This window comes from Aristolochia californica, unplaced genomic scaffold (assembly GCF_029961685.1).
Source record: "Aristolochia californica isolate CCGP_79_NKW_82.1479 unplaced genomic scaffold, dmAriCali1.0.hap1 SCAF_6, whole genome shotgun sequence".
In the NCBI taxonomy this organism is placed as follows: Eukaryota; Viridiplantae; Streptophyta; class Magnoliopsida; order Piperales; family Aristolochiaceae; genus Aristolochia; species Aristolochia californica.
This window is the reverse complement of record NW_027182257.1, coordinates 40279479-40304783: the sequence shown is the minus strand read 5'-3', so window position 1 is coordinate 40304783 and position 25305 is coordinate 40279479. Positions and strand designations below refer to the sequence as shown.

Here is a 25305-nt window from a genome sequence, read left to right as displayed (position 1 = left end):
GTTTCTTGGACTTCCTCACTCCCAAGAGTTATAAAAACTAGTCATACGTTCCTGAGCTCAATATGTGAGGACTCGGGGGCTTCAGGCGAATCTGCAACAGCAGCAGAAAACCTCATAGAGCAACGATAAAAAAAAAAACCCTAACAATTCCTCCTGTTCAGATTTTGTCGGAATTTTGGGGAATTCGATCCCTTATCGTAATCTCGGCGGGTCGGAATCCTGCCGGAGATGGGAGACTCCGCGGGTGACAATTCACGGAGTAGCCTTCACGACGAGTCGCTTCGAATCGTCGATCTCGCGAAGGAGTTGCAGGATTCAACCTCTTCGCTGCTGTCGAAGACTTGGAGTGATGAGCAGGCTTTGTGCAAGCGGGCGTTGGCGCTGGACTCCAGCATTCAGAAGCTTCGGGCATCTATCGAGTCTTCTGTGAAAAGAGGTGCTCTTGATCGGAAGGCAGCTGAAAAGGTATGTTAACGTTTTTCTTTGTTATTTTTTTCTTTTGATAATTTTTTTTTTTTTATGCCGCGTGTTAGACATTAATCTGAAACTGCGTTTTGAACAATAGTTTCGAGTTTCAAGTGTTGTTCTTCATGTCAGTTATTTAAGTGTTTCTTGGTTTGTTTGCGGCTGTTTGATTGGGCTTGTATCGATTTTTTTTTTTTTTTTTGTTAAGCTTCATGAAGATTTGTATAAAGCAAGATGCATTATCAATGATGGGGATGTTTCTTTGCTTCTTCCTAGCAAATCTCACGGTAAGCTCGCTGTCGAACATAAAAAGATTATTTTGCATTAATTAATTTTTTTATTGTAGTTCATTTTTTTTCTTTTCCTTTGGTCTTTAAGTGGTTCAAATTTTTATTGATTAAACTGTAACGATTTTTTATTTTTATTCTAATTTTTCATTTTCGTTAAAAAACCGTGCTGGCTAGCGGGTTAATTTGCATTTGGATTATCAGGTACTTTTCTCAAGATGTTTCTCGGCCCTGTCAATGTTCGAGCTACAAAGAAAGATGCGAAGTTGAGAGTAAAAGAGGAGTACAATAGTTACAGAGTAAGTCTTAGTTTGACTATAACTTTGCATGTTTTCTTCTTTCTTCATTGAGTGACTGCTTTTAGTCTCTGTTTGAAACGAAGTGCATGTTTTCTTCTTTCTTCATTGAGTGGCTGCTTTTAGTCTCTGTTTGAAATGAAGTGCATGTTTTCTTCCTTCTTCATTGAATGGCTGCTTTTAGTCTCAGTCTGAAATGAAGTGCATGTTTTCTTCTTTCATAGTTTAATCACTTCTTATGGTTTTGGTGTCTGAAGGAACTGTCAATTACATTTGTGGATCTTATCTGATTGTTAGGACTAGTCGAACTTGAATTTTCTTCTGCTTTGGTAGTAGCAGCATCACGAGAAAATCTCTTCTTAGCATTTAGTTATTCCATTTCTGGATCATGACATATCTTTGCCTGATTTCTCTTCCATTTTAGCATTTGAATTATTTACTGTACTGTATGACGAAACTGAAACTATGAGCACGACTGCAGTTATTAAGATCAAACTATGAATGCTAATGCAGTTACTGAGATCCTTTTTCACAATATGCAGTTATGTCACTTCCAACCTGCAAATTTTAGGATTTATGTGTTAGACTTTTGAGGCTGGAAAAGAAAAAAATAACTTTTCATGGAGAGGTACTCAAAAGTTCAAACTTTATCTTAGCTAGGACATCATATTTGACTAGTTGGATCTAAAGGAAAACAGAAAGCTCAGGCCTTTGGCTAATAGACTGCTGTAAATCTTCTGTTATTTTGTGCATGCCTCACAAATGTATTTCTCAATATGTTATAAAAAAAAAAAGGAAATTGACTTAAGTGCAAAAGATATCCACCTTCTCTTAACCAGGCATGTCCTTGTGGAACAGAGAATGCACAACATTGTTAACTAAGACTTAGGTTAACTTTTTCTTTTATTTCTTTTAATGAAAAAATTAGGGATGAACATGCTAGAATTGATGTGATATGGTTGGGCAAGTACAAAGAAGGCCTAATCGTGCCTCTGTGAGGAGTATCTTTGTGGTACTGATCGAGAATTTCTCAAAAGGATGACGCGGGGGGGGGGGGGGGGGGGGGGGGGGGGGGTTGATGTCCACCTGGTAGCACAAAGCTTTACTATTGCTTTGTTATTATTATTATTATTTTTAAAAAAATGGATGGAGAATTTGATTTAAGGGAGAGAGGAAAATACAAACGAAACCCCTTTGGGAGGGGGAGCAGAGAAAAATACATAAAAAAGGAAGCTCAGAGGCCAGAGCACAAAAAATGCATGGCAAAGTTAGCCTTTTGGTTGGCAGGCTATTTTTCTGTTCTAACTTATAATGACTTTTGGTGCTTATATACAGTTGAAACAACTTCTGAATATTCACTAAGAAGGTCAATTTCGTAGTTGGTTGCACAAATAGTACATGGCAAAGCCAGCCTTTCGGTTGGCAGGCTGTTTTTCTGTTCTAACTTATGATGACTTTTGGTGCTCATATACTTCAAGTTGGAACAACTTCTGAATATTCGTTGAAAACATCAATTTCATAATTGATGTGTGACAATTTTGATAGCTGTATTATTCTGCTTTTTTCCACAGGATAGAACAGCCATCATATTTCTTGTTTTCCCACTGATACTACTAACATTACGGCGATTTTTCTGGAAAGGATGTTTTCCAGTGTGGGCAGTGCAGCCGTATCAGGTATGAGTTTTCTGCTCTAGAATTTCTTTGGAGTCTTTTCAATCTTAGAAGGAATTTGCTCTGAATGTGTCTACCGATTAAAGTCCCCAATTTCTGATTTCAGGCATGGCTTCTATTTCTCTACACAAGTTTGGCTTTGCGAGAGAATATATTAAGCGTAAATGGAAGTGACATTCGTTCCTGGTACACTCTTAATCTTTTTTGCTTTCATATATCTATGCTGCTTTTATGTGTTTAAAACATTTATGTGGTTCTATGTAATTATTTAATTTTTTAATTTGAAGATATTTTCTCCATCTTCTGTATTTTGTATAACTAAAATCTCATGAATTGTGCTGTTATTTCTTCTTTCTTCTATTTAGGACATGCCATTTACATAACTCTGGGTAATGAGTATACTCAGTCTAAGTGTGTATTTTCTTTGCCAAAATGACCTGAAATAGTCATAGCTTTGTAGAACTCAACTAAAACATATCTGATCATTGCTTAATGAGTTATTTATTTACATCTAATTCTGTTAATAGCAGAAACTTGCTTGTGAGAACTTCCAATTAGAGTTACAACAAAAGCTTTTGAATACAAATTCATAATAGCACTATCAAGGTAAACTGGGTATGGTTTATACAGCATATTTAAAAAAAAAAAAAAAAAAAAAGGTGACTGGGTATGTGCGCACTCTCTTTGTTTGGGTCCTTGGTGCTTAGCAAGTTCAGCAAATATGGAGGCACCTATTCTTACTATCTATTGAACGTGTTGTGTATGACTAACCTCTGTAAAAGCAAGGAACATGTTATTGGATAATATTACATGCGAGTTATATTGAAACATATAAAGAAAAAGATGAATGTTTGAGAGTGATTCAGGGTATACACTTATCTATTCCTTGAATGTGGTCTAGTTGAGGTGTTAGGAGGTTAAAAATAAACTTTAGAGAGAAAACAGGAATCTACAGAAAGGAGAGAAAACTTTGGGGATGAATAATTTCTGAAAGACTGATTCAGCAGTAGTTACTAAAGTTTCACGTCTCTATAATATTTACTCTAGTCTGTTTTTACAGGTGGATTTATCACCATTACTGTGCTATGTTGATGGCACTTGTGAGTCTGACATGGGAGATTAAAGGGGAACCCGATTGTGTCTATAAGCAGGTAATTATATCTCCATTTTGTTTAAATGTCAGCTTCTTTTCTTTTCATTTCCCTTCTTGGTTACATGGACCTTTGTCATGCAGAGAGGAGTAGAATTGTTCTTGCGCTGGGCAATCATGCAAGGCTTTGCAATGCTTCTTCAGAACAGATATCAGCGTCAAAGACTATATACACGGATTGCACTGGGAAAGGTATTCACTTTCTCTTAGACCTTTTTTTGTTCCCCTTAATGCATTGAACTCATCTACCTTTTCCTCTTCATCAAAGACATTACTGGGTTCCTCACCGTCTGTGTTTCAGGACTGAGTAAACTAGGTGTTAGTTTATTGTTCTAGAAGTTGTTACAAAAGATAAAAAATAAACAAATATATGAATTAAAAAAAAAACTGTTACGGAAGTGTTCTATGCCATCTCTGTGACATCTAAGCTTCGTTCCACTGTTTCTTCCCATATAAGACATGGAAGATATTACAAGAAGAAACAAAAATGAAATATTTGGAAATGTTTTAGTTAATGAACAATAAAAAGGAGCCAACGAGTGAAGAATCTTATTCAATTTTGAAGTAAGTTTGTGTTGAATGTGACATCTGATTGTTCACATAAGTAAGGTCTTAGGTGGAAGGATTTTTGACTGATTTTGATCAGAAGCTTTTGTTGTTGTTTCCATGTAACCTATCCTATCTGTGCCTGCTAGTTAAGTGCAATTTTGCCTCAAGTTGGATGTGATACTGTGCTACACATATGGCCTCATAAATGATTCATTTGCCTCTCGAATTATATCCTGTTGTATATCGTGTCAGTGGCAGTTCATCAACACCATGTCTGAAGGCACTTTACGTTAGCACATTGAAAGCGAGAAATGAAATTATCTCAGCATATTTGGCATCTAATGTGTGGATATTATGTGTTCCAGATCTGTTCTTGGTGGTTTCTATGCTCTAATGGCTATGTGCTTGTGAGTCTGATAGAATAAGATTAACCTAAAAGTTTGAATTATCTGATTTCTTGGATATTCAAAAATTTAGTTATACGTAATTATAAGAAATTAATAGTTTCTTTTATAGATTCTATTGTTCAGCCTCCAGGCAGGCTGTGTTTACCATGGTTGGTTGATGGCAAAACCTAAGATATGTGATTGTGCGGTATCAATGATAAGAAGTGTTCATGTGTTTTTTTATAGAAAAAAGGAGGATTTGAATGTTTCTACTGTATAAATAATTTTGTATGTATCCCAAGGGAAACAGGCCTCGGATGTTATGCTTTATATCGCGGCTTATGTGGTAATACTTGTGGAACTTTTCATTTTCCACCTATTTCCTTCTTACATGAGTTTTGGCAGGCAAAGCGAATGGATGTTGTTTGGGGAGAAACAGCTGGTGTAGAAGGCCAACTATGGTTATTGTGTCCGCTTCTTTTTATTTTGCAGGTAAGAAAATAAAAAACGTGGCATTCAGCCAGTGTATGGTTGCAGTAGTTTGATGTCGTGGTGGTTATTATGGTTGACATTAGCTACAGAAACTGGTTGCTTGTGTTTCCAAACTTCTATTTTAAGGCTTAGGTCTCATTGTACTACTATTTCAAGTAATAGTATGTTTTTACTCTGCTGTCTTGTTACCAGAATTTTAGTTACTAAAATAAAAAAAGTCTGGTCCTGTTATAATGTGTGAATCTTGGATAGCAAACTAAATCTATGTTCAAGAGCCTGCAATTGACCGTGAGACTGTATTAGTTCAGATTATTGTCTAGTCATAATGTACATGTCATTTATCACAAACTAAATCTATGTTCAAGAGCCTGCAATTGACCCTGAGACTGTATTAGTTCAGATAATTGTCTAGGCATAATGTACAAGTCATTTTTCACAAACTAAATCTATGTTCAGAAGCCTACTTTGGCTCTGAGACTATGCTGGCATACATGCAAATCCTGGGCTGAAATTTTATCATTCAGAGGCTGGTAGTTGACTCAAAGATCACGTGTGGTTGTTACTGTTGGCTAGGCAGGTCGATTTGACCAAATTCCAGTTGATCAATGTTAGTTCATACATGGGAGAGGCTCGGTTTAACCTCTGAACTCACAGGTATAAGATATCATGGATAATTGTCCCGAGCATATGGAACAGCGAGAACACATTTCCCTGAAACATTCACGAGAGATTAGATTCTAGAATTATCTGTTTCTGCATGTGCTTGGATCTTTGCAAGGAAAACAATTGATGCCACGGAATGTCAACTGAGAGGGGCATTACTATATGTTAAAATTATTGACATGATTTCAGGGCTTTGAAGCATACATTGGTATTGCACTACTAAGGACAGCTGTGGCTGGTGTGGTCTCTGAGTGGCAGGCAAGAATTATCTCACTTCTCATATTATTTATCCGTGATGTTGGTTTCTTCTAGCTAACAAATTTATTCTGTTTTGAAATTAATAGGTGGTACTTTGTGGGATTTTGCTTTTAGTAATGGCAGTAGGGAACTTTGCAAACACGGTGCAGACTCTCATGTCTAAGTCCAGGTTCAAAGCAAAGATGAAGAGAAGTAAAAGCAAGCAAGAACTAGATCAGGGTTCTCCTCCTAGCGGTGTTAGATCAGGGAGAGTCATGTGAAAAGTAGCTCGGCCTTAACTTTCCATCTAATTACTGGTATGTTTATATTTCCATAATGCAAGGGGGAGTGCCTTTGTAACATTCCTTAATGATTGTTTTACCATCAAATGCCTTTGATTGTTCTACTGTCAATCTTGATTTTGGTCCAACTGTTGAGCATGGCTGAACCTAGGCTGTGGACTTGAGTAACCTATCTAAAGTTTTCTGTAAGCGAAACTACAATTCTTCCCAGTCAGGATTCACCTCTTTTAAGTACAAAACAAAACATACACGAATGCTCCAAGAAGACTAAACAAAATAAAAGGACATCTACATTATGTCTGCGGCAAAATGCTACAAAGTGGAAGTACAAATTACAACACATGAAAAAATGTTCAACGCCAGGTTATATGTTTGAGATTTCGCATGTCTGGGCCATGTTGGAAGCAGCATAGGCGTAACCTCTGACGCCTGTCCTGTACATTACAACAACATTGCCGGAAACATTGGCTGATTCTTGTCCGAGATTTAACAACTCTTTCACCTTTGCATCTGAATCAGAAAAGCCGGCAAGTTATGCATTGGAACTAGTGATGTAGGAAACTACAACTGTAATGTCATCGAGTTTTCCCCCATAATAGCGATATCCAGCATCCTGGGCAGCAGTTGAGAAGGGGGTTTGCCTGTTTTTATCTTGAGCTCTTTGGCGTGCAAGAGCAGCTATCTTCTGTGCAGTCACCTGTGGCCCCAACCCAGCCCGTACAGCGTGCACTACTACTGCAGTGACCTCATTGTTGTACAAATTATCAAACAAGCCATCTGTTCCAGCAATAATAACATCTCCGGGAACAACTGGGATAGTAAATACCTGCAATTCCATATGAGAAGCGAATTATAGTGAAATCAGAATATGCTATGCAAATGTGAGAAAAAATTTAGCTGATAATCCGGGATAACTACTAACATTCAAGAATAAAAAATACAGATCAATAAAAATCTAAAAACGAAAAAAGAATGAAACACATTCATGGAAAGCAAATCAATAAAATAAAAATGATCAATGGCCTTTAGAATACATTTTTTCAATAGTTCATCATCAGATTCTGTACGTCTCGTTTCAGTGTTCATCACAGCTATGAAATCATGAATGAGGCGGCAAGTGCATACTAACCTGACCAGAACTAGGAAGATCACTGTCATTGCCACTTGCAAGTTGATATGTAAAATTGAAATCATGTTGCTGGACAGGAGATCGGAATATAGTGCATCCATCCCTGACCACTATAAAGCCACTATCCCCAAGATTGATGGCATGTAGGCCCTGCAGCTAAACATCAAACAGATAAGCTCACATGCACAGATGCCAACGACTACAAATAGAAAAAAATACATGTTTCTGAACATAAACAGCATTGCAGGTAATCTAAATCCACAAGTACACATGTCAGTAAAAAGCAACCTATGAACAGCATTGCAGGTAATCAAAATCCACAAGTACACATGTCAGTAAAAAGCAACCTATGAAAGTGAGCATATATGAAGCTCATTAAGTGTTCAGGTGAATCAATGTCTAGATCTGTCATACAGAAGCTAAGGTTCTTCTAAGAAAGACGATCAAATTCCTCAGTCATCATACCAAGAAAGGTTCAGAATGAAAGAAAAAAAAGCTCTGCAACCATCACAGATAATTTTTTTTTAATAATTTAGATAGGGAAGCAGTTACTGTAATGGTCCACACACAACCTCAAATATCAACAGACTACATTATATTTAAGTCCAAACTAGCACTATAACAGAATAAAAAACAAATGAATTAGTCATATTAATAATGCATCATTTTTTTTTGGAAGTTGATAGACCCTTGATAATTCGAGTGTACAATATATGGGACAGAATGGGAATTAAGGAGGCTAAAGGGGAGTATGAGAAGGACCTTGGGTCCCACAAAAGGAGGACCATCGAGCAGCAACAGTGCTGTCCTTCCCAGGACAGTTAGTTGAGTGTAGCACTGGCAACAGGGAATAAAGAGAAGTGGAGATTAAGGGAGCATAACAAAATTTTGACAAAGGAAGATAGACCCTCTAAAGTCTAGCAGGTAGCTTCTTCTCCTCTCTCTCAGGTTCCATCAGAAGTATTTGTTGATAAAAATACACACACCTAGGAGAGTTGAACTCAAGACCTCACATGAAGCTATTAAGTCAAAGGCTCAATCCACACAAACATAAAGAAATTCATCACAATGCCAATGAAGTGTAGGTATCATTAGGGATACTGAATTAATACAATTACCTAGCTGTACTATGACCTGGATCAACATAAGCATGGATGCCTTTCTTAGATGTATCAGCCACCATAGCAAGGCAGACAGTGGCATAGTACAGCAATAGCTTTCAGAAAAGAATACAAGTACTCTCTTCATAAGAATAAAAATAGAATGAATTAATAATTTATTTAGTTAAACAAGAACAAGTGACATTATGAAAACAAAAGAAAGCAGACCTGGTCAGTAAGAGCAATGATGCATGCTGTTGAAGATCCTTTAGCTTTTGTGCTTGAGTGTGCTTTCTCCAACACCCTCGCAGGATCAATGGAACCTTTCGGTTCCTCTTGAATGGCACGAACTGAGTGAGACATGAGTTCTCGTGCATACTGTCCTGCATCAATTCCCAGGTCTGCCCAGCCACCAACACCATCAGCCACCCCAATAGCATGTTCATCCACGCATATGAAGTGCGCATCCTCCCCACCCGTTTCCTCCTTATCTGGGTGGGGGAGGTAGCATGAACCAGATAGCAGCTTTAATGCCCTATCCCCTGGAACCTTCCTGTAGGTACAAGAACCAAAATAACTGAGGACAGCAACGAGGTATAACCAGGCTAAAGCTAACAATTACATTTGAGTCATTTAAAATGTATGTAACACTTTATAATGCAAAAATTTCAATGTGGCATTGACAGGCTGTATTGGGTGAGACAGATCCACAATGCATATCCATTTCTATTCCGATTATGTATAACCCAACAATCCCAAGAAGATTGCTGTAAGTCTATAAGGTGGATATCTGACTTATTTCATGCTTGCCAATATAAACAAGATACAAATTAAGTTCTAGAATAACTCCCTATCAGAAGAATACCACATCAGAATGAGTATCAGAATTTACAATATTAGATAGCAAACGTTTATGAGAATATGAAACCTTTTTTTGGATATTTCAGGTTCCTGGATGTTCAGAAGGTGAATTAAAAACATTGCAATATCTCCATGCACAATCGTCATTCCATTATTAGTAAATATCAGAGTTTTTTTTTTGGAGAAATTATTCAAGGCAAGCAAAGAAACAAAAAACAAGGTCAAGGAAGGACCTCTCCTGTTTTTTTTTTTTTGAGAAAAAAATTATTTAAAAAAAAAATGAGAAAAAGGACCTCTCCTGTTACAACGAGGAATTGGACAGAGCCTCCTTGCTTGGCAAGGGTCAGCTAAGAAGTAAGCTGATCTAGGGACATGATTCTAACAACATTCAAACAAAGAGAAAAAATCTACAATTTCATGAAAAGCCCCAATAACGTTAAGGGGAGTCTGACTTTCAAGAGCACCGACAGATCACAACTTTAGAGTCACTTTCAATGTGCTGCCCAATTGGTCTCAGGAAATGACTAACGGCTCAAGTGGTCTCGGGAAATGATTAACCGCTCAAGTGGTCTAACATAAGACATTGCAAACCAGTACGTCAAATCTGAGAGCAATTATCCTACACTAGTCACCCAGAGAAAAACCAGGTCATATGGAGGAGACCACCATTGTGTAATCTACAGCTCAAAACAGGGGTTTTCTTCTTATAGACCACAGAAGAAAGCAAAGTATAAGAACCTCAGCCAACTGCCATATGGGTTCAAATTGAAGATCCAGCATTTCTGTTTAAAAACCTACTGCATGCACAACAGCTTGTCCTCTCCAAAAAAGTAGCCGCAAATAATTCTCAAGCCCTGAATCATTGCAGCAACACTGCTTCATATCAGCCCACACAGACACTCTGGTTGGTGCTATATTCCTTTCGTAACAATCCTGATTAATAACAACACTCCCATAATCAAACATTCAGAAGTATTCTTATTCAGCTACCCCACAGTCTAATCCCGGTTACTCTACTTGACATGATTATAGTTTTTATTGTTGCTTAATTGACCTAAATCATCTATTTAGCTTACTTTTTTTTTGTTGCCAAAGACCAACCCCAATACATCCCAGAATAATTGACATTTTTTCATGAAAATGTCCAACTTATTCAACTTCTTTACAAATAAAGAATGAGCTTATTAAAGTAAAAAAAGGATCAGAATCAATGAAAAGGATGCTCTTACACAATGAAATGTTGGTGAGACACCCTTTCTTTGGCCAAACTGTCAACTAGGCCATTTGCCGTTTGGAATAAACAAGACCAATGAATTATAATACAAGAAGAAATATTCCCAAATAACATCAAACAAATGTGTAAGTCTTCATGATGGCTCGACTTTAATAAAAATATTAAATTCTCACTCTCACAATATTTCAGCTACAATACAAAACATTTCACCACATGATCCACAAATTAGTGCTGCTCATTGATAATAGCAGAATCTCAATGGAAGGACCCCAAGGAATCTCATTTTGTTTTGGTTTCTTGGGGATTCATGTACTCACCTTCCCCTTCCTTCTGTTTGATGCTTAATGAAAAGTAATGAGGCTGCCAACTTGAAGCCAATACCTTACACTAGAAAACCCCCCATAGGGTAATTGAGGCAAAACCCAACTCAAGTTGCTTCCATATAGTCAACAATGGAAATTAAATTGACAGTTCGTCTTTTAAAATTTTTCATCTGTTATGGAAGAAATTGGTGATGTTGGTTACTTTGATTGTGGGCTCCAATGGTTCCAACAAATCAGCATAATGCCTAAATCAAAAACATTTTAAAATCTCCAGAATAGCAAACCTAAATTTTGTTACATGTTGATTCTAGTACAAATAAAACTAAGAGCCAGGTTGGTTCCATAAATGCAATTTCTACTTGCACATCACAAAGCAATATTTGATGAGCATACCTACAATTATGATTTACAACAACGAATGCTAGGTGTCCCAAAATACCGTGAAGGCAACCACATACAAAAAATAATAATAATAATAATAAATAAATAAATCAAAGTAACTGCATTTTTTTATTTTTTATTTTTTAATGAAAGTAACTGCAGTTAGTAACTCAATTGTAGTCAGTTCACTTTTTAAAATGCATTTCACAATTTCACTATTTGGAGAAAAATTAGCATTAATGAGAAAGGTAATTCATGTAACCTCCAGTGAGAAGAGAAAAGGGATGACATAGAAACAAAAAAGGTAAATACAAAAAGAAACCAAGTACATACTGGTCTGAAGAGGTCGTGGCATTTGCAAGTTGCTCCTCCCTTGCACTACCATCAAAGGACACATCAGGAGCTGCTCCAGCAGACTGTGGTGAAAATGATGAATTATGAAAGTTTTTGGCTCCTGGGGCTGTGAAAAATCCAGGGATCCACCTAGTTTCATTTGAATCCAACAGGAAAAATCCATAAACAAATTTACTAGGACATGGCTCTCGATTTCTCAAACTCATGCTTGCTTTTCTATAACAGTGGAGACTCTTATTTCTGTAAGAAAGATTTGCTTTGTTCCCAAACTTCAACAGCTGCTTGCCTTTGGATGCCACATTTTCCAGAGAACGGGCAGCCAATTCAGTCTGAGTTGATAAAGAACCATAACTAGCCATTTTTCTCTGTAATTGATTTATGAGGGAACTTTGTGGAGAGCCCAATAGAGGGGAGTCAATGTGATAAAGACACACTTGACAAGAAGGTCCAGATACTGAAGGTATAGAAAATGTTCGAGAGAGTGCTCCAACAACAGACAATGCCCTCTCTTGGTCAACTACACAAGGATCTGATCTCAAGGAATATGTAGTAGATCGAGAAAATAGGTTTGCACTTACAAGAGTTGAAAGCGGACGAGAGAAAGGAAAAGTAGACTTCCCAAACAACTTAATCTGCCCGAATAAATACTCCACTGAATTTTCCAACCCTCGATGCCCTTCAATGGATTTGTATGTTCTTGATCTCAAAACGGTATTCAGCCTTGAAAAGTATGCTGATGGCATCTTATCCGGGTAAATAAACTAAATTGTTTACCAAAGAAGTTACTTTTACAGAGAACCAACTTCTGCAGTATACAAAGGATAATCTCATAACTTCCAAGACATTAATAGGTTATCTTCCCAATATAAGAGGTACTGAAGCCTCTGGATCAGCAAAGCAAAGCAAGCAGCAACCTGTCCAAAGAACACAGGCAAAATTACAGCAATAAACAGCATCTGCTTCATTAAGGCATGTCAAACCATTAATTAACACACAAACAAAAAGAGGGAAAGTTTTCATCAACAACCATGGAGGCAGGCAGCAGCCACCCATAAAAAATCATAAAGTTTAGAAAACCCATATCTAGTCAATTACTTTAAAGATTTTGAAAATGAAAAAGACAGACAAGATTACAGACAGCAGGAAGAAAATCCGAGCAAAGAAAATTCAACTTCATTGTGAAAGTTTCTGTAAAAGAAGCACTGGGCATTCAAACAAATAAATCAAATAAGAAGATCATGATCCCAACACTAAAATCATAAATTTAATGACCAAGATGCCTGCCAGAAAACAAATCCAGAAAAAAAAAAAATAGAGAAAGAGTACATCTGCCCACTGGAACCATATCAAGTCTGAAGTCCTCCATCCCTCTTAGAAAAAATCCAGCAAAGACACGAAGGAACGGCTTTCAAAGCCCAGGAGACAACGATAAACGAATGAGGAAACTGCAACCGCATGACTAATGGACTATCGGAACAAATATAACTTTCAGAGTTCACTCCTAAAGCGATGCCTCAGAAAGAGGCCTGAGTAAAGACCCCGATGATTTTGTAGATAAGAGAAAAAAGAACAATATAAAAATTTCAAAATCCGCTCAAAGAATATTAGTTTGAAATCATGAAAGACACCTGAAATAAAACTCCTGACAAGGCCACGAGCATTCTCCAAAGTGTAAGGAACTTCTGACGAATCATGCAACTCAACCAGCAAATCAAATAAGTGATCCTAAGCTATACCAAACATCACAACCTTGTCTTAATAGTTAAAAGAAAGAAAGAAAAAATCTCTGTTCCAAAATTCGCAACTCTCAAACAACTTATTTCAGAAAAAGAAAAGAAACTATTAAAAAATACGTATAAATCAGGGAACGAATAAACTGCATCAAGTACTAAGACATAGAAAACGTCAGACGCCAATAAAGATATACAAGCGCAACACCTCAGAACCAAAAGCTTCTCTCAACAGCACAAAATCAACGCAGCAAACCAAAGAGAACACTTCGGACCTCCACCCGACCACAAGGACGAAGGCCGATAGAAGCTTTGAACCTCGATTTCGGCACCTAGGAGACAGGATTAGTCCTGAAAACCCTAATGTCCTCTCCTCCCTTCTCCAGCCTCCTCGCGCTCGATCTTTTTGTATAGTAAAAAGAGATTTTATTGAGGCCCAAAATGGAATCGTAGTATTCGGCTCGGACGCTTGGCGGCGACTGGCGAACACGAGCCCTTTGCCTCCTTTGGATTTACCTTTTTTATCTCGTTCTTTCCTTCTCCTGAACCGGGGCAAACCACAGTAAAGCTACCTAAAATGGTAGTCCCCAGCGCCTGGAATTAGACGAGTCCCGTTTTAGTGTTTTTTTCAAAATCGCTTATTCGTATACGAATTGACCAAAATATTCCCGGATCAAAATTAAAAGCCCCAAGGTTTCGTTTCCATGAACCGGACGTGAGGTTAAACCAGTAAATTCACTTAAGTTAAAAATTCAAAAGTAATCAGTAATCGATTAAGTTAGAATTTCTGTTGCTCGTTTGCTAGCTCTTTCTGGATAAAATTAATAGCCGGTACTGCCCCTCCACTGTCCAGCTTAATTACGAAATAACCGTTGAGTAACAACGGTCATCTGGTAGTTTACGTGCTCAAAATTTGTGCAAAAACATTTGGAGGGAGAAAGGTGAAATAAAATGGCGGGAAAAGAGTCAAAAAAACCCAAACCAAAAGAGGATAATAAGATTGGGCTACGGGTTAGAGAGAATATTAAAGTTTTTTAAAATTTTATATTATTGAATTAAAATTACACAATTGTCCTTCAATATTTAAGAGGTGTCCCCTCACCATCTAAAACAACAATTACAACCCCTCAAGAAAATCTAGGACAATAGTGAAAAATAAAAAAAACTTACAAGAATTTATGAGTTCTAGCTTGTTACAAGAGATGAACATGTTTAATACAAACCAGTTAATATCCCCATGGATTTGAATGTAAAGTTGTGAGTTGGCTTCAAATAATGATGTAGATGTCGAAGAGTTTTAAAAACTAGTGGGTAAGCTGAGGTATGTTATTGTAACCTAGCTTGATATTTTTTTTTCTTGTAAGTATTATGAGTTAGTCTATGCACATGAAACAACTTTCTCACTAGCAAGCACTAGAGATAATTATTCAATATTTGAAGAAGCAATCAGGACCAAGGTTGGTGTACAAGTGCCATGGTCATTTCGATGTAGAAGCCTTATAAATCCAGACTGGGTCGGTTCTCCAAATGATAGGAAGTCAACTTCCGGGTATTGCATTATGGTTGGTGGAAATTTGGTGACTTGGATAGATTAAAAAAATGGTTTTGTAGCAAGGTCAAACATAGAAGCTAAATAATGAGTAATGACTCTTACATTATGGCTCAGTCAATTACCCTGATTGAGTCAGTTAAGTAATCATTTAGTTTATTTTTTGTTTTATGTTGTTTGGTGTTATGGACCCTAAATATGCCTCATGGGCATTTTTATAATTTTTGCCTAAACTCTTGTTGGTGTGAACTATTTGTATGCACTGTAAGGTAATGAATGGGAAGAAAAATTCAGTAGGTTAAACAGTAGATTAAATGAGGTCAAGTTCTCCCTCTCACGAGACCTAAGGGGGAGCTTCTTCTAAAGCTCAAAACCTCATAGCGATCCTTCCTATTCATCGTTTTCCTCCCTGTGTTAGATCCGAGCATATCAAGGGGGGTGGGGGTGCTCTCCTCTTGTCATGATTCTTCTCCTCTCTCAATTTCCTTTCTTCTTCTCTCACTCAAACACTTCATAAAGTTTGTTCTTTAAGTTTAATCATGATTAAACCCTAGAACCTAGCATATGGGATGAGATTCATGAAGAACAAATTAAAGTATTTGTAAAGATAATACTTCTATAGTCCTATGGTATGAGAAGTGAACCATTACGACAAAAACTTCTATATATTATTAAATTACACTAGAGCCTTAGACTAGATAATAAGGCCCCGTTAGTGCCGATAGTTGGAAACTTATATCACATTTCCAATAAACATTCAAATAAAATCCTATTAGTGCCTCACTAAGAAATTAGCTGGAAAATTTTAGAAAATTTTAAGGAAAATTAAATGGTCATGTTAGTGTCTTTTTCATGGAAATAAATAGAAATTAATAATCAATCTCATGCATTACCATACTTATTCGATAAATTTTTAGTAAAATAAAATGTTGAATACAAAATTATCATAAAAATTGATTTGTGTTGAAAGTATTACAACGTCAATTGTCAAATACTTATTCAAAAAAATTTTATATGGTTTTCTGGCCCATCTTGGCTAAAAAATTATATGAGTTTTTATAAGAAATTCCAACTTGAAAAGGGTTTCCAAGAAATATGAGGCACTAATAGTCCTTAAAAAACGTATTTCCACTATAAATGATTTTCCAATGTTTCCTAGAAAAGGCACAAATAGGGCCTAACTCTTCTCCTCCATAAATAACTTTGAAAAAGATGCTTGGATTGTGTTCTACAACTCATAGCCCAAAGCAAATAATTATCTCCATTAAGCTTTACAGTGGTAATTTTGCCAGAATTCCCATCTTTCTCCCCGACACTTTCTGAACCTACCATGGGATTAATTACTTCCTCAACTTTTACTCTAACACAGCTCAGAAGGCATTTCATTATTTGAGCTTTCATGGGCAAGTCTAAAAAGAACTTCGGGAAGAGGGAAAACTTTTAAGAGTCTAATATGATACTGAAGCTTCCACATGAACAAACAAACTTCCGACGAGCGCATCAGAGGGTCATGTTCTGAAATAGCCACACATAATCTGTTTGTCAATAGCGCCTCAATTCATGTGGAAACACCGCATCAATATAAAAAAAAAACTTTTAAAGAGTGAGCATAAATAAGTGGGATAAGCTTTTGACTGCAGATAGTCAGTAATGTTTGAGGCCTTGGGCTCAACGGGTTGTGCAAGGCTAAAACAAGGTTCTGTTCTCGCTATGCTGAAAAGTAAAGCTCAAACACCTGCAGACGCAGACATGCTGAACAAATTTCATTGAACATGAGCAAAGAGAGAAGCCTGAATCCATTACATGCCTGTTGACGTCCCAGAGAAAGACCTCATACATGTTAACAGAATTTCATCGCCCTGTGGAAGTGGCTCCAAATATCATGCTAAATATACGCTAGCTTAGGAACGCATTGGTTACTTCAATTCTGCCAAGATACATTCTGCTTGATCGCCAAAAAATTTCCTAAACATCTAAAGATATGTATAGCCATGTCTCTGACTATCTTCTATACATGTACTTCCACAGAGGGAAGCTCACACTCCTCGCAACCTAATAGAAATTCCAGAAAATATTACCAGATATTAGACACATTGTGTAGAAAAAGTAAAAAATTTAAATTTTTAAAAAAGTTGGAAAATTATGGCAGTATATCAATGAGATAGGTAATAAAAACAATTGTCACCTTTATAGCCATCTCCTCATTTACTAGGGACCGGTATCGAGTTGATCCTTCTAAGGGGCAGCTGCCACTTTTACTGATAAAATTTGCATTACAAAGAGTTGATAACTGCAACAGTACATCAGCCATTAATCCAGTCACACCATCGTCTGCCCCTGTTGGCTCTATAAGCTGCTCTGTCTCTGGCAAATCTTCTGCCACCGAGGTGATACACTGATACATGGCCAACAACCTTTCCAATGGGAATGTCCCAGGTCCCTTCATAAGCTGTTCTTGAGCTGCTTCATCCTTCTTCTGTATAGATTTTTCTGAAATCCTAATGCAAAATTGCATACTTTAGAAATAGATCATTCAAAGTTCTGGCCAAGGCACCGACACACGCATGGAATTGGAGAAAATAATGCAATGTATGAAAAAATAATAAAAAATTCAAAGGCACAAGTGACTAGACAATGCTTGCAAAGTAAACTATGGGCAATCTTCGCCATCATATAAAGGCTTGAAAGGAACAAGCTTAGTTAAAATGGTCAGAGAACCTTGTTGATGGCATAGGATGGGTCTTTCCACAACAATTAAACTTACTGCAGAAGAAGAGAAACTTACTAAATACACAAGATAAATCTGGTTGAGGTCACAAAGAAAGTCCCCTTTAGAGTGTAAATTATTTCATAGACTTACTTTCGCTTGCGCTTCCAACTACCAGACCCACCAGTTGAGTCGAAGAGTGCAGCATCAAGAGTAGCCGGGTTTCTTGAAGCAAGGAAAGATGAAATGAGAAGATATTTAGCAGAGACTGGCATGTGAAAATCTAACTCCTCAGATGCTTCTCTATCATAATTTCTACAATTGCTCTCCTTCCTTACTTTTTCCTTGTTAGCAGCAGACAGTGATGAAACCTTAAATATCTGGTTCAAAGCAGGTGCAAGGTGTGGCTGCAGGTGACTAAACAACCTTCTCTTTGTGTTTTCATCTGGTACCATGCTCATATCACACAAGGGCTCACAATACTTTTGAAATAAAGGCCGCAAAGCAGTCGACAATTCATCAACCCGTCTGGTAATTCGGCAAAAAGGCTTCAATACCACACTGTCTCACAAGAACAATCAATAATTCACCAAATAGAAATAAAACTAACTAAATCATATTGATTGAGACCGACATGATTTCTAAGAATGAGTATCTCTTACTTACTCAAGGAAAGATGAATAAAGCTTCGTATTTGCCTTGTTTTTCATAAATATTTGATGAAGCTCATCTTCAGTATAGTCTGTGAAACGAACATAAAGAGGCTCCACAAATCCAGTATTAGCATAGTATGTGTCAGGCGTACAACTGCTGACAAAGATTAGACCCAATTCTGGCATTTTTAGCTGATCATAGAGTCTGAATAACATGGGAATTATGGTGGAATTCTTGTCCCAATCTCGAATAAGCTCCATATTGTCAAATATTAAGTAAACCATATTCCCATTGCCTTGTCGTGTAGTTTCTTCTGAAACTGTCTCCTTCTGAGATTCTTTCAGGTTATGAATAGCCTGAATTAAAGCATCTCTAAGAAAATTAACAAAATCAGAAAACCTTTCACATTTCTTAGCACTTGAATAACCATTATTTTCTTTCCTCCTATGAAGCAGCAGCTGATCTAAAACAGATTCAAACAGAATCCTGGGACAATAACAAGAACGACAACTTGAGTAAACAAAAGGGCGGTTAAGATATCTGAAAACTTGAAGAATTACACTAGTTTTGCCCGTGGATGCACCACCATATAGTAAGAGAGGAATCATAGGAGAATCACGTGGCCCAATTAAATGCAATATTTCAAAGATTTGATCTCTCCTACCAGGGAAGCGGTCAAGCAAGTTGTCCAAGCTAATGGGTTCTTCTGCTAATAGATCACTTAATATAGATGGGGGCCTCACACTATCGGTTTTATTTTGGATCACATTAGTGCCCTTTAATGGTGTTGCACAGGAAGATCTGGTTGTTCTCCGGCTTGTCTGTGGAATTTCTTCTTCTTTACCCATTACTTTAGAGACGTGTGTTTTTTACCAATTAGATTGCCTCTTCATCTTCCAGCAAAAAGTAACCCTCCGTGGGTGACATGTGGCATCAATTTGACAGCAGCAGTAGCTTGGAGAGGAAATCCTCAGCATGCATCCGATGCATTAAGTTAGACCTGAAAATTACTTGCCGAAGTTGGTAAACCTGGTCACCAGAAAACATTGAAGTAAATATCCACAATGCATAGAAAATGAAAATCTAACATGGTATTGAAAATTGAAACTTGGTGATAAAAAAAATAACTAAATTGCAAATAAATGAAAATTAATCATTTTTGTTAATTCCAGAATAAAGAGATTAGAGAAGAAGAAAGAGGAAGAAATAAGAAAGAGAGCAGAAGATGAAGGTAAACAACTGCAGAGAATGGCAGTCCCATTACAAAAAATAAAACTCTTAATTCTTTTATTCTCACTTTAGTGATAAAATTATAATACTATAAAAAAATGCCCCTCTTTCTTTTAGACTCTAGAACTACAGCAATAAACCATGTATTTGACTAAAAAGAAAAATAAAAACACACCAATATGCCTGACTACTTATCCTATGGAAGAGGGGCACAGTTAGATAAGAAGAAATGTCCAAACTATCCTCAGACCCATAATTTCTAAAATTCCTCCTGAAGCTGGAGCATGAGTGTAGATATTAAACAGCCCCAGCTGAATACTAAATGATAAAATTTCATGCTTCCCAAGGGCCTTAGTAAATAATGATCCACATACCTCACATAAAGTGTAACTATCTTCAATGTGAGAATCCACTTCAATGTGCTTGTACACTAATCGAACACCTGATTGCTAGCGATAAATATGGCTGATTCGATATCACATCCCATAATCATTAGATCATTACCTTCAAAGCTGAACTCCACCAACACCGACTTAACCCACATTAATTTACATGTTGTATGAGCCATAGCTCTGTACTCACGCTTCTACACTTGATCTAGCAACCATACTCTGCTCTTACTCTCCCATGACCCTAAGCTACCTCAAGAAAGGTACAATAGACTATAGTGAATCTCATGTCTGTCTTTAACCAACACAATTAGCATAAGAAAAAACCCTTGATCTTTAAATGTCCACAAGCTTTGTACAACAACCCTTCACTTGAAGCACTCCTCGAGTACTTCAATACTCTTTGAACTACCTCCAAATGAATGTTTCAAGGTGTTTTCATGAACTAATTAATGACCCCACAACATATGAAATACCTGACCTGGTCACACTAATGTAAATAAACAAGCGTACCAACCTCCTATATGGCACCATATCTTTCAAGGCAAGACTTGATCATCATCAAGGCTTACATCTGGCTCTTTCAAGGTTTATACTGGTCTAGCTATTGACAACTCATATTCTTGCAACAATTATACTTCTATTGTGAAAAAACTATCCCAATTTTGCTCCTTGGAACTTCAATTTCCTGATAACATGTTAGTAGCCCCTTATGTTTGGTTCGAAACTGCCCTTTCAACTAGTTTTTCACTTCTTCAATATCATTCCCATAATTGCTCTACAAAAGAATATCATCAATATAAACAACCAACACCGTAATTCTAGATTGTCGACTACAAAGAAACATCAAATGCTCACAATAGTTGTGCAAAAGACCAAAGGACAGTTACCATCTTGTTGTGTTTTCAAACCACACTTGCAAGCTCTACTTTGAACACTATATTGTCTTTTGCAATTTACATTTTTTCCCTATCTCCCCTTGAGCAACATACCAAAGATGTTGCTCCATATAAACATCTTCTTTAAAATCATCATAAATAAAGACATTTCTAATATCAGGTTGGAATAGTGGACATCCTTTATTAACTATTACAAATATGAGTATACAAACTCGACTAAGTCGTGCATACCAAGACATCTATACCATTCATTTGGATGCATCCTTTAGCTACCATTTGTGCTTTGTACCTTTCCATGTTTCCATTAGAGTTTTAGTCTATTGTATACACCCATAAACACCCAACCACTGCCTTGTTGATAGTGGATCACACAATGTCTAAGTCCCTTATACCCCCCACCCACCCACCCACCCACCCACTTCAAGCCTTGCATCTCTTCCTCCATAACCTTTTCCCACTATATACAACCCAAGGCTTCCTGCACTAGCTTACAAATAGATGAGGATATATGAATAGTGCAAAGGATTTAAACTTGGGAGAAAGGTAATCAAATAAAACATACAAGGACATAGAATGATGTGTGCATACTTGAACTCCTTTACAAAGGCTAATGGTTAGGTCTAAGTCATGGACTGATGGATCCACACATGGAGATCATGATGGTGGAGATGGAGACAGGAATTATCCACAAGAACCTCTAGGATATGTCAATGGAGCTCTTTGCTTGTCTGCATAGATAAACTTCTAACGGTTTATTTTCACAAATAACTGAAAGTGCATTTGGTTCATTGCTCATAAGAACAAGCAAAGATACATTGTCTAGCATTTCAGACGGTATACTACCCTGATTAAAGTACCCAAAAAATGGAGGTGCTCAAGGATGTACATTTTCCTTGAAATTGGATCATAGAATTTACATTTTGCATCAGGAACCTAAAAACACACACTCGACAAACCTAGGAGACAATTTATCATTTGAAGCACCAAAGATATGAACAAAGCAAAAAAATTAAATATCCTAGGATACAACTCTTTTGCTTTCTTCGTCATTCTCTGCTCTTTCTCCATTAATTAGTCACCCCTTTCTCTTCTCTGTCCGGCTCTTTATCCCTCTCCTATGGCGGTATTGCTCCTTCCTTAGCCATTCTCCCTATTGACCAACCATTGGTGCAGAGGTGGTCATCGGCAAAGAGAAAACTACGAAGTGAAGGTTTTAGATATTTTTTTTCTTAATCATCTTTTCACAATTGATTAGGATTGGGGATATGGTTTTCTGAATAAACGCTAACTGTTAGGGAAACCGTTTATTGTCCAATGAGACCCCATGTTTGATCAAATTCTAAATACAGCCATACAAGTTTTTGTGAGTTTTCAAATATGGCCAAACTTAATATATATGGAATAAAGCCTCCAAAACATAAACCCATCCCCTTCCCGCCTCGCTGCAGAGTTGGTTCCTCAACCCCCTCCGACCTAATTGAAATAAAATTCAACATATAGAAAAATAAATAAAATCATATAAACACATTACCACACTAAATATTAACGTTAAAAATAGCAATACGAATAAATTAGCATATGAAAACATAGCAATTACAATTGGGCGTCGGTTTACTTGTCTGTAAACGCTGAAGCAAAGAGGGAGGCCGCGCGACATGGAGATTAAATCTTCTAAGGTTTATTTTTGGGTGAATTAACAGAATAAATTAAAAAATTGTTAAATTTGACGAAAATGAAAAAAAAAAAAAATAAAAACAAGAACATTTTAATGAAACAAAAAAATAACACGCTCGGTTTAGGGAGAAAAGGAAGTAAACTAAAAACAAAAAACCACGCGGACCTGGTAGACAGCGGCCGTCGTTTGTCGGCTCACGACGGGAGAGACGCAAGGAAGGAAAAAGCGGGAAGGAGAAAGCGGGAAGCGGCTAATGCAAGGAAATTGTTTTCGCACTAGTGCCCCTAGTAAATTTGCGGAATGGCGGGAAATTGTTTTGGTATTTTTAAGGTCACAGGATGCGGGGTGGCATAAGTCATGCAAATCTGGAACTTAACGTACGTTTATTATAAACTCAAACTTTTGAGCCTTGAGCTTTAAATTAGACTCATAACTCAAGCTAAAAAGTTTTTAACCGAGTTCAAGTCATAAGCAATAAGTTCCTAAACCCTAAACCCTAAACCCTAAATTTTAATTTAGCTCAAGATATCCACCTATGACACAGAGGCAAAAAATCGAACTTATTATCATTTTCGTGAAACTCATAAGTCATTAACTGTGACCCACCTAAACTTAAAAGAAGAGTGTGACCTATAACTTGTGGAAACATATAAATAGCTAACACTCGAAATCGTTTCTTTATTACTAATTGTCACATTATACATAGACTAAATATTTATCTTAAATATCAAATAAGGTCAAACGAATAGGTTCATATTGATTTTCGCTTCTACCTCCTAATATATCGCTAAAAATATATTTGAATCAATTTTAATTTGATCATTGGATCCAAAACTGAAACAACAACTATCAACAAGTTTTATTCATACCAATACTTCTCAAAAATTTATTTCATTTTACTAACCATTGTCCTAATGAAATATTTTCATTTATAGAATAATGATTCAAAACTTCTTTTACCTTATATATCTCACTAAGGTACAAAATAGAAGTAGGATAGTCACTCTAAAAAATGATATTAGTAGTTTTATTAAAAATTTATAGAGTCTCACACACCATTTAAACATTTTTCTCATTCATCATGACCATTCGTCATGACTCTCTATCTTGAAATCTAGGAAATACATCTTTGAGTTTTAAGGCATAAATAACATGTCATAAAATAAAGTTCCAACGAATTAGATAATCAATAACTAATATTTTTACACACAGTTGTAATTGTTGCACAATTTTCTTTAAAAAAGTGCAAATGTGTTGACTTAGATTGATTAATAAATTTGACACTCTCATGCGCATTCTCAATTATATCCTTAATTTTACCAAGGCCATCTTGAACTAATACACTTAGAATATGAGCATAACAATGTGCATGAAACAATTTCTCATCACAAAGCAATTTCCTATTTCTTAAAAAATCGTATTTCAAAAGTTTTAAACAAACATCATTATAAAAAACATTATTAATTGAGATATTAAATATTTTTTTACATATTTTCTATTCTTTCAAAAAATTTTAAATAGTATTTGTTATGTCAACAACACGATGATAAGGGGGGACATACTCAAAACTCGGTTTTATATCTTTCAATTACTATCAATGAAATGCCCAGTAATTACCATATATTCTTTTTTTATTTATTTTGAGAGTTTCAAGGATCTATGGTAAGATTAATCTTGTTAATTTTTTAATAAAGTTTTCAATTTCTTTTTTTCTATCTCATATGCCTCCACACACTATTTTTTAACGGCCTTATCCGATATTTTTTCATAATTTATATTTACCATCTTTATTATAAAATTAAACCATTCTTCTTATACTATTGGATTCCTATGCATAAGAACCCAATAAGCAATGAGCAGGTGCAATCTAGCTTGATCATATTTACTACTAAAACCCATAAAAGGAGGGCCAATTGAACTTTGATCAACATTAGACCCCACTATTTGAAAGTTTTGGATTTTGTATTTTCTTATTCTCACTTTTTTACTAGGACAACTTTTCAACTATTGACTCATATGTGAGTTCACTCCTCTACTATTAATATTCAAATTGGTTTACAATGAATACATTGAGACTTTTTTGTACCATCTAAAAGTAAGAATATTGAATTTCAACCACATATGAAACATTTTTTTGTCTTTTTGTACTATGGATAGAGTCACATTTGTCCTCGTTTAGGATACCTTCATCTAAACTCATATTCGTTGCATTAGTAGTTTGAGGGAGACAAGACACTGGTTGAGTGGAGACATTATCTATTGCCACACTAAAACTAGTGTTGGCTACATATATTAGACGAGTAGAAGATGTAGACATTTCTACTGGATACCTTTACAAAAAATAAAATAAAATAAAAGAAAATAAAATAAAAAATAGAAATCCAAACAATAAGACAAATCCAAAAAAAAAAAAAAAGATGAACAAATAAAGGAACTTGACACTATTTGATAAGAGGTACTTTACTATTGAGATGTATCAATACTACCCAATATATTGGTTCTTGTGCTAAAGTAGGTGTCACATTGAATACCTAAGATCCGAAATGAACTAAGGTAAATCGAAGCAAAAGGCAAAAGGACTCATTGCCCT

General features: G+C 36.3%; 3 protein-coding genes across 6 annotated transcripts; 1 reads left to right on the top strand and 2 right to left on the bottom strand.

Annotated features, from left to right (window-relative positions):
• Positions 1 to 53: 53 nt before the first annotated feature.
• Positions 54 to 6628, top strand: LOC137967130 (uncharacterized). Its single transcript, XM_068813580.1, has 10 exons — positions 54 to 465; positions 674 to 752; positions 957 to 1051; positions 2620 to 2724; positions 2828 to 2907; positions 3782 to 3872; positions 3956 to 4063; positions 5212 to 5298; positions 6151 to 6219; positions 6306 to 6628. The coding sequence occupies exons 1-10, from the start codon at positions 229 to 231 to the stop codon at positions 6477 to 6479; spliced, it is 1125 nt and encodes a 374-aa protein (XP_068669681.1). The 5' UTR covers positions 54 to 228; the 3' UTR covers positions 6480 to 6628.
• Positions 6629 to 6768: 140 nt separating this feature from the next.
• On the bottom strand, positions 6769 to 14089 carry LOC137967129 (probable protein phosphatase 2C 55). Of its 4 annotated transcripts, none has more exons than XM_068813576.1 (5): positions 13821 to 14089; positions 11862 to 12796; positions 8958 to 9282; positions 7630 to 7785; positions 6769 to 7326 (listed from the first exon to the last, which is right to left on the bottom strand). In XM_068813576.1, exons 2-5 carry the CDS (start codon positions 12623 to 12625, stop codon positions 7033 to 7035), a joined length of 1539 nt encoding a protein of 512 aa, XP_068669677.1. In that variant the 5' UTR covers positions 12626 to 12796; positions 13821 to 14089; the 3' UTR covers positions 6769 to 7032. The 4 variants fall into 4 exon arrangements, with proteins under 4 accessions (XP_068669677.1, XP_068669680.1, XP_068669678.1 ...); XM_068813579.1 differs by having other exon boundaries at positions 7630 to 7779; XM_068813577.1 differs by having other exon boundaries at positions 13888 to 14089.
• Positions 14090 to 16426: 2337 nt separating this feature from the next.
• LOC137934791 (origin of replication complex subunit 5-like) lies at positions 16427 to 22934 on the bottom strand. The gene is made up of 5 exons (XM_068779319.1): positions 22881 to 22934; positions 18535 to 19551; positions 18022 to 18429; positions 17347 to 17659; positions 16427 to 17213 (listed from the first exon to the last, which is right to left on the bottom strand). The coding sequence occupies exons 2-5, from the start codon at positions 19368 to 19370 to the stop codon at positions 17163 to 17165; spliced, it is 1608 nt and encodes a 535-aa protein (XP_068635420.1). The 5' UTR covers positions 19371 to 19551; positions 22881 to 22934; the 3' UTR covers positions 16427 to 17162.
• Positions 22935 to 25305: the final 2371 nt, after the last annotated feature.

Coding starts and splice junctions, on each gene's coding strand:
- LOC137967130 (XM_068813580.1), top strand. CDS start 229: ATGGGAGACTCCGCGGGTGACAATTCACGGAGTAGCCTTCACGACGAG. Junction 753..956: donor TCTTCCTAGCAAATCTCACG/GTAAGCTCGCTG, acceptor TTGGATTATCAG/GTACTTTTCTCAAGATGTTT. Junction 5,299..6,150: donor CGCTTCTTTTTATTTTGCAG/GTAAGAAAATAA, acceptor ACATGATTTCAG/GGCTTTGAAGCATACATTGG.
- LOC137967129 (XM_068813576.1), bottom strand. CDS start 12,625: ATGCCATCAGCATACTTTTCAAGGCTGAATACCGTTTTGAGATCAAGA. Junction 7,786..8,957: donor TCATTGCTCTTACTGACCAG/GTCTGCTTTCTT, acceptor TTTGATGTTTAG/CTGCAGGGCCTACATGCCAT. Junction 7,327..7,629: donor ATCTTCCTAGTTCTGGTCAG/GTTAGTATGCAC, acceptor ATGGAATTGCAG/GTATTTACTATCCCAGTTGT.
- LOC137934791 (XM_068779319.1), bottom strand. CDS start 19,370: ATGGGTAAAGAAGAAGAAATTCCACAGACAAGCCGGAGAACAACCAGA. Junction 18,430..18,534: donor CTTTATTCATCTTTCCTTGA/GTAAGTAAGAGA, acceptor CTTGTGAGACAG/TGTGGTATTGAAGCCTTTTT. Junction 17,660..18,021: donor AGTTGGAAGCGCAAGCGAAA/GTAAGTCTATGA, acceptor ATTTTGCATTAG/GATTTCAGAAAAATCTATAC.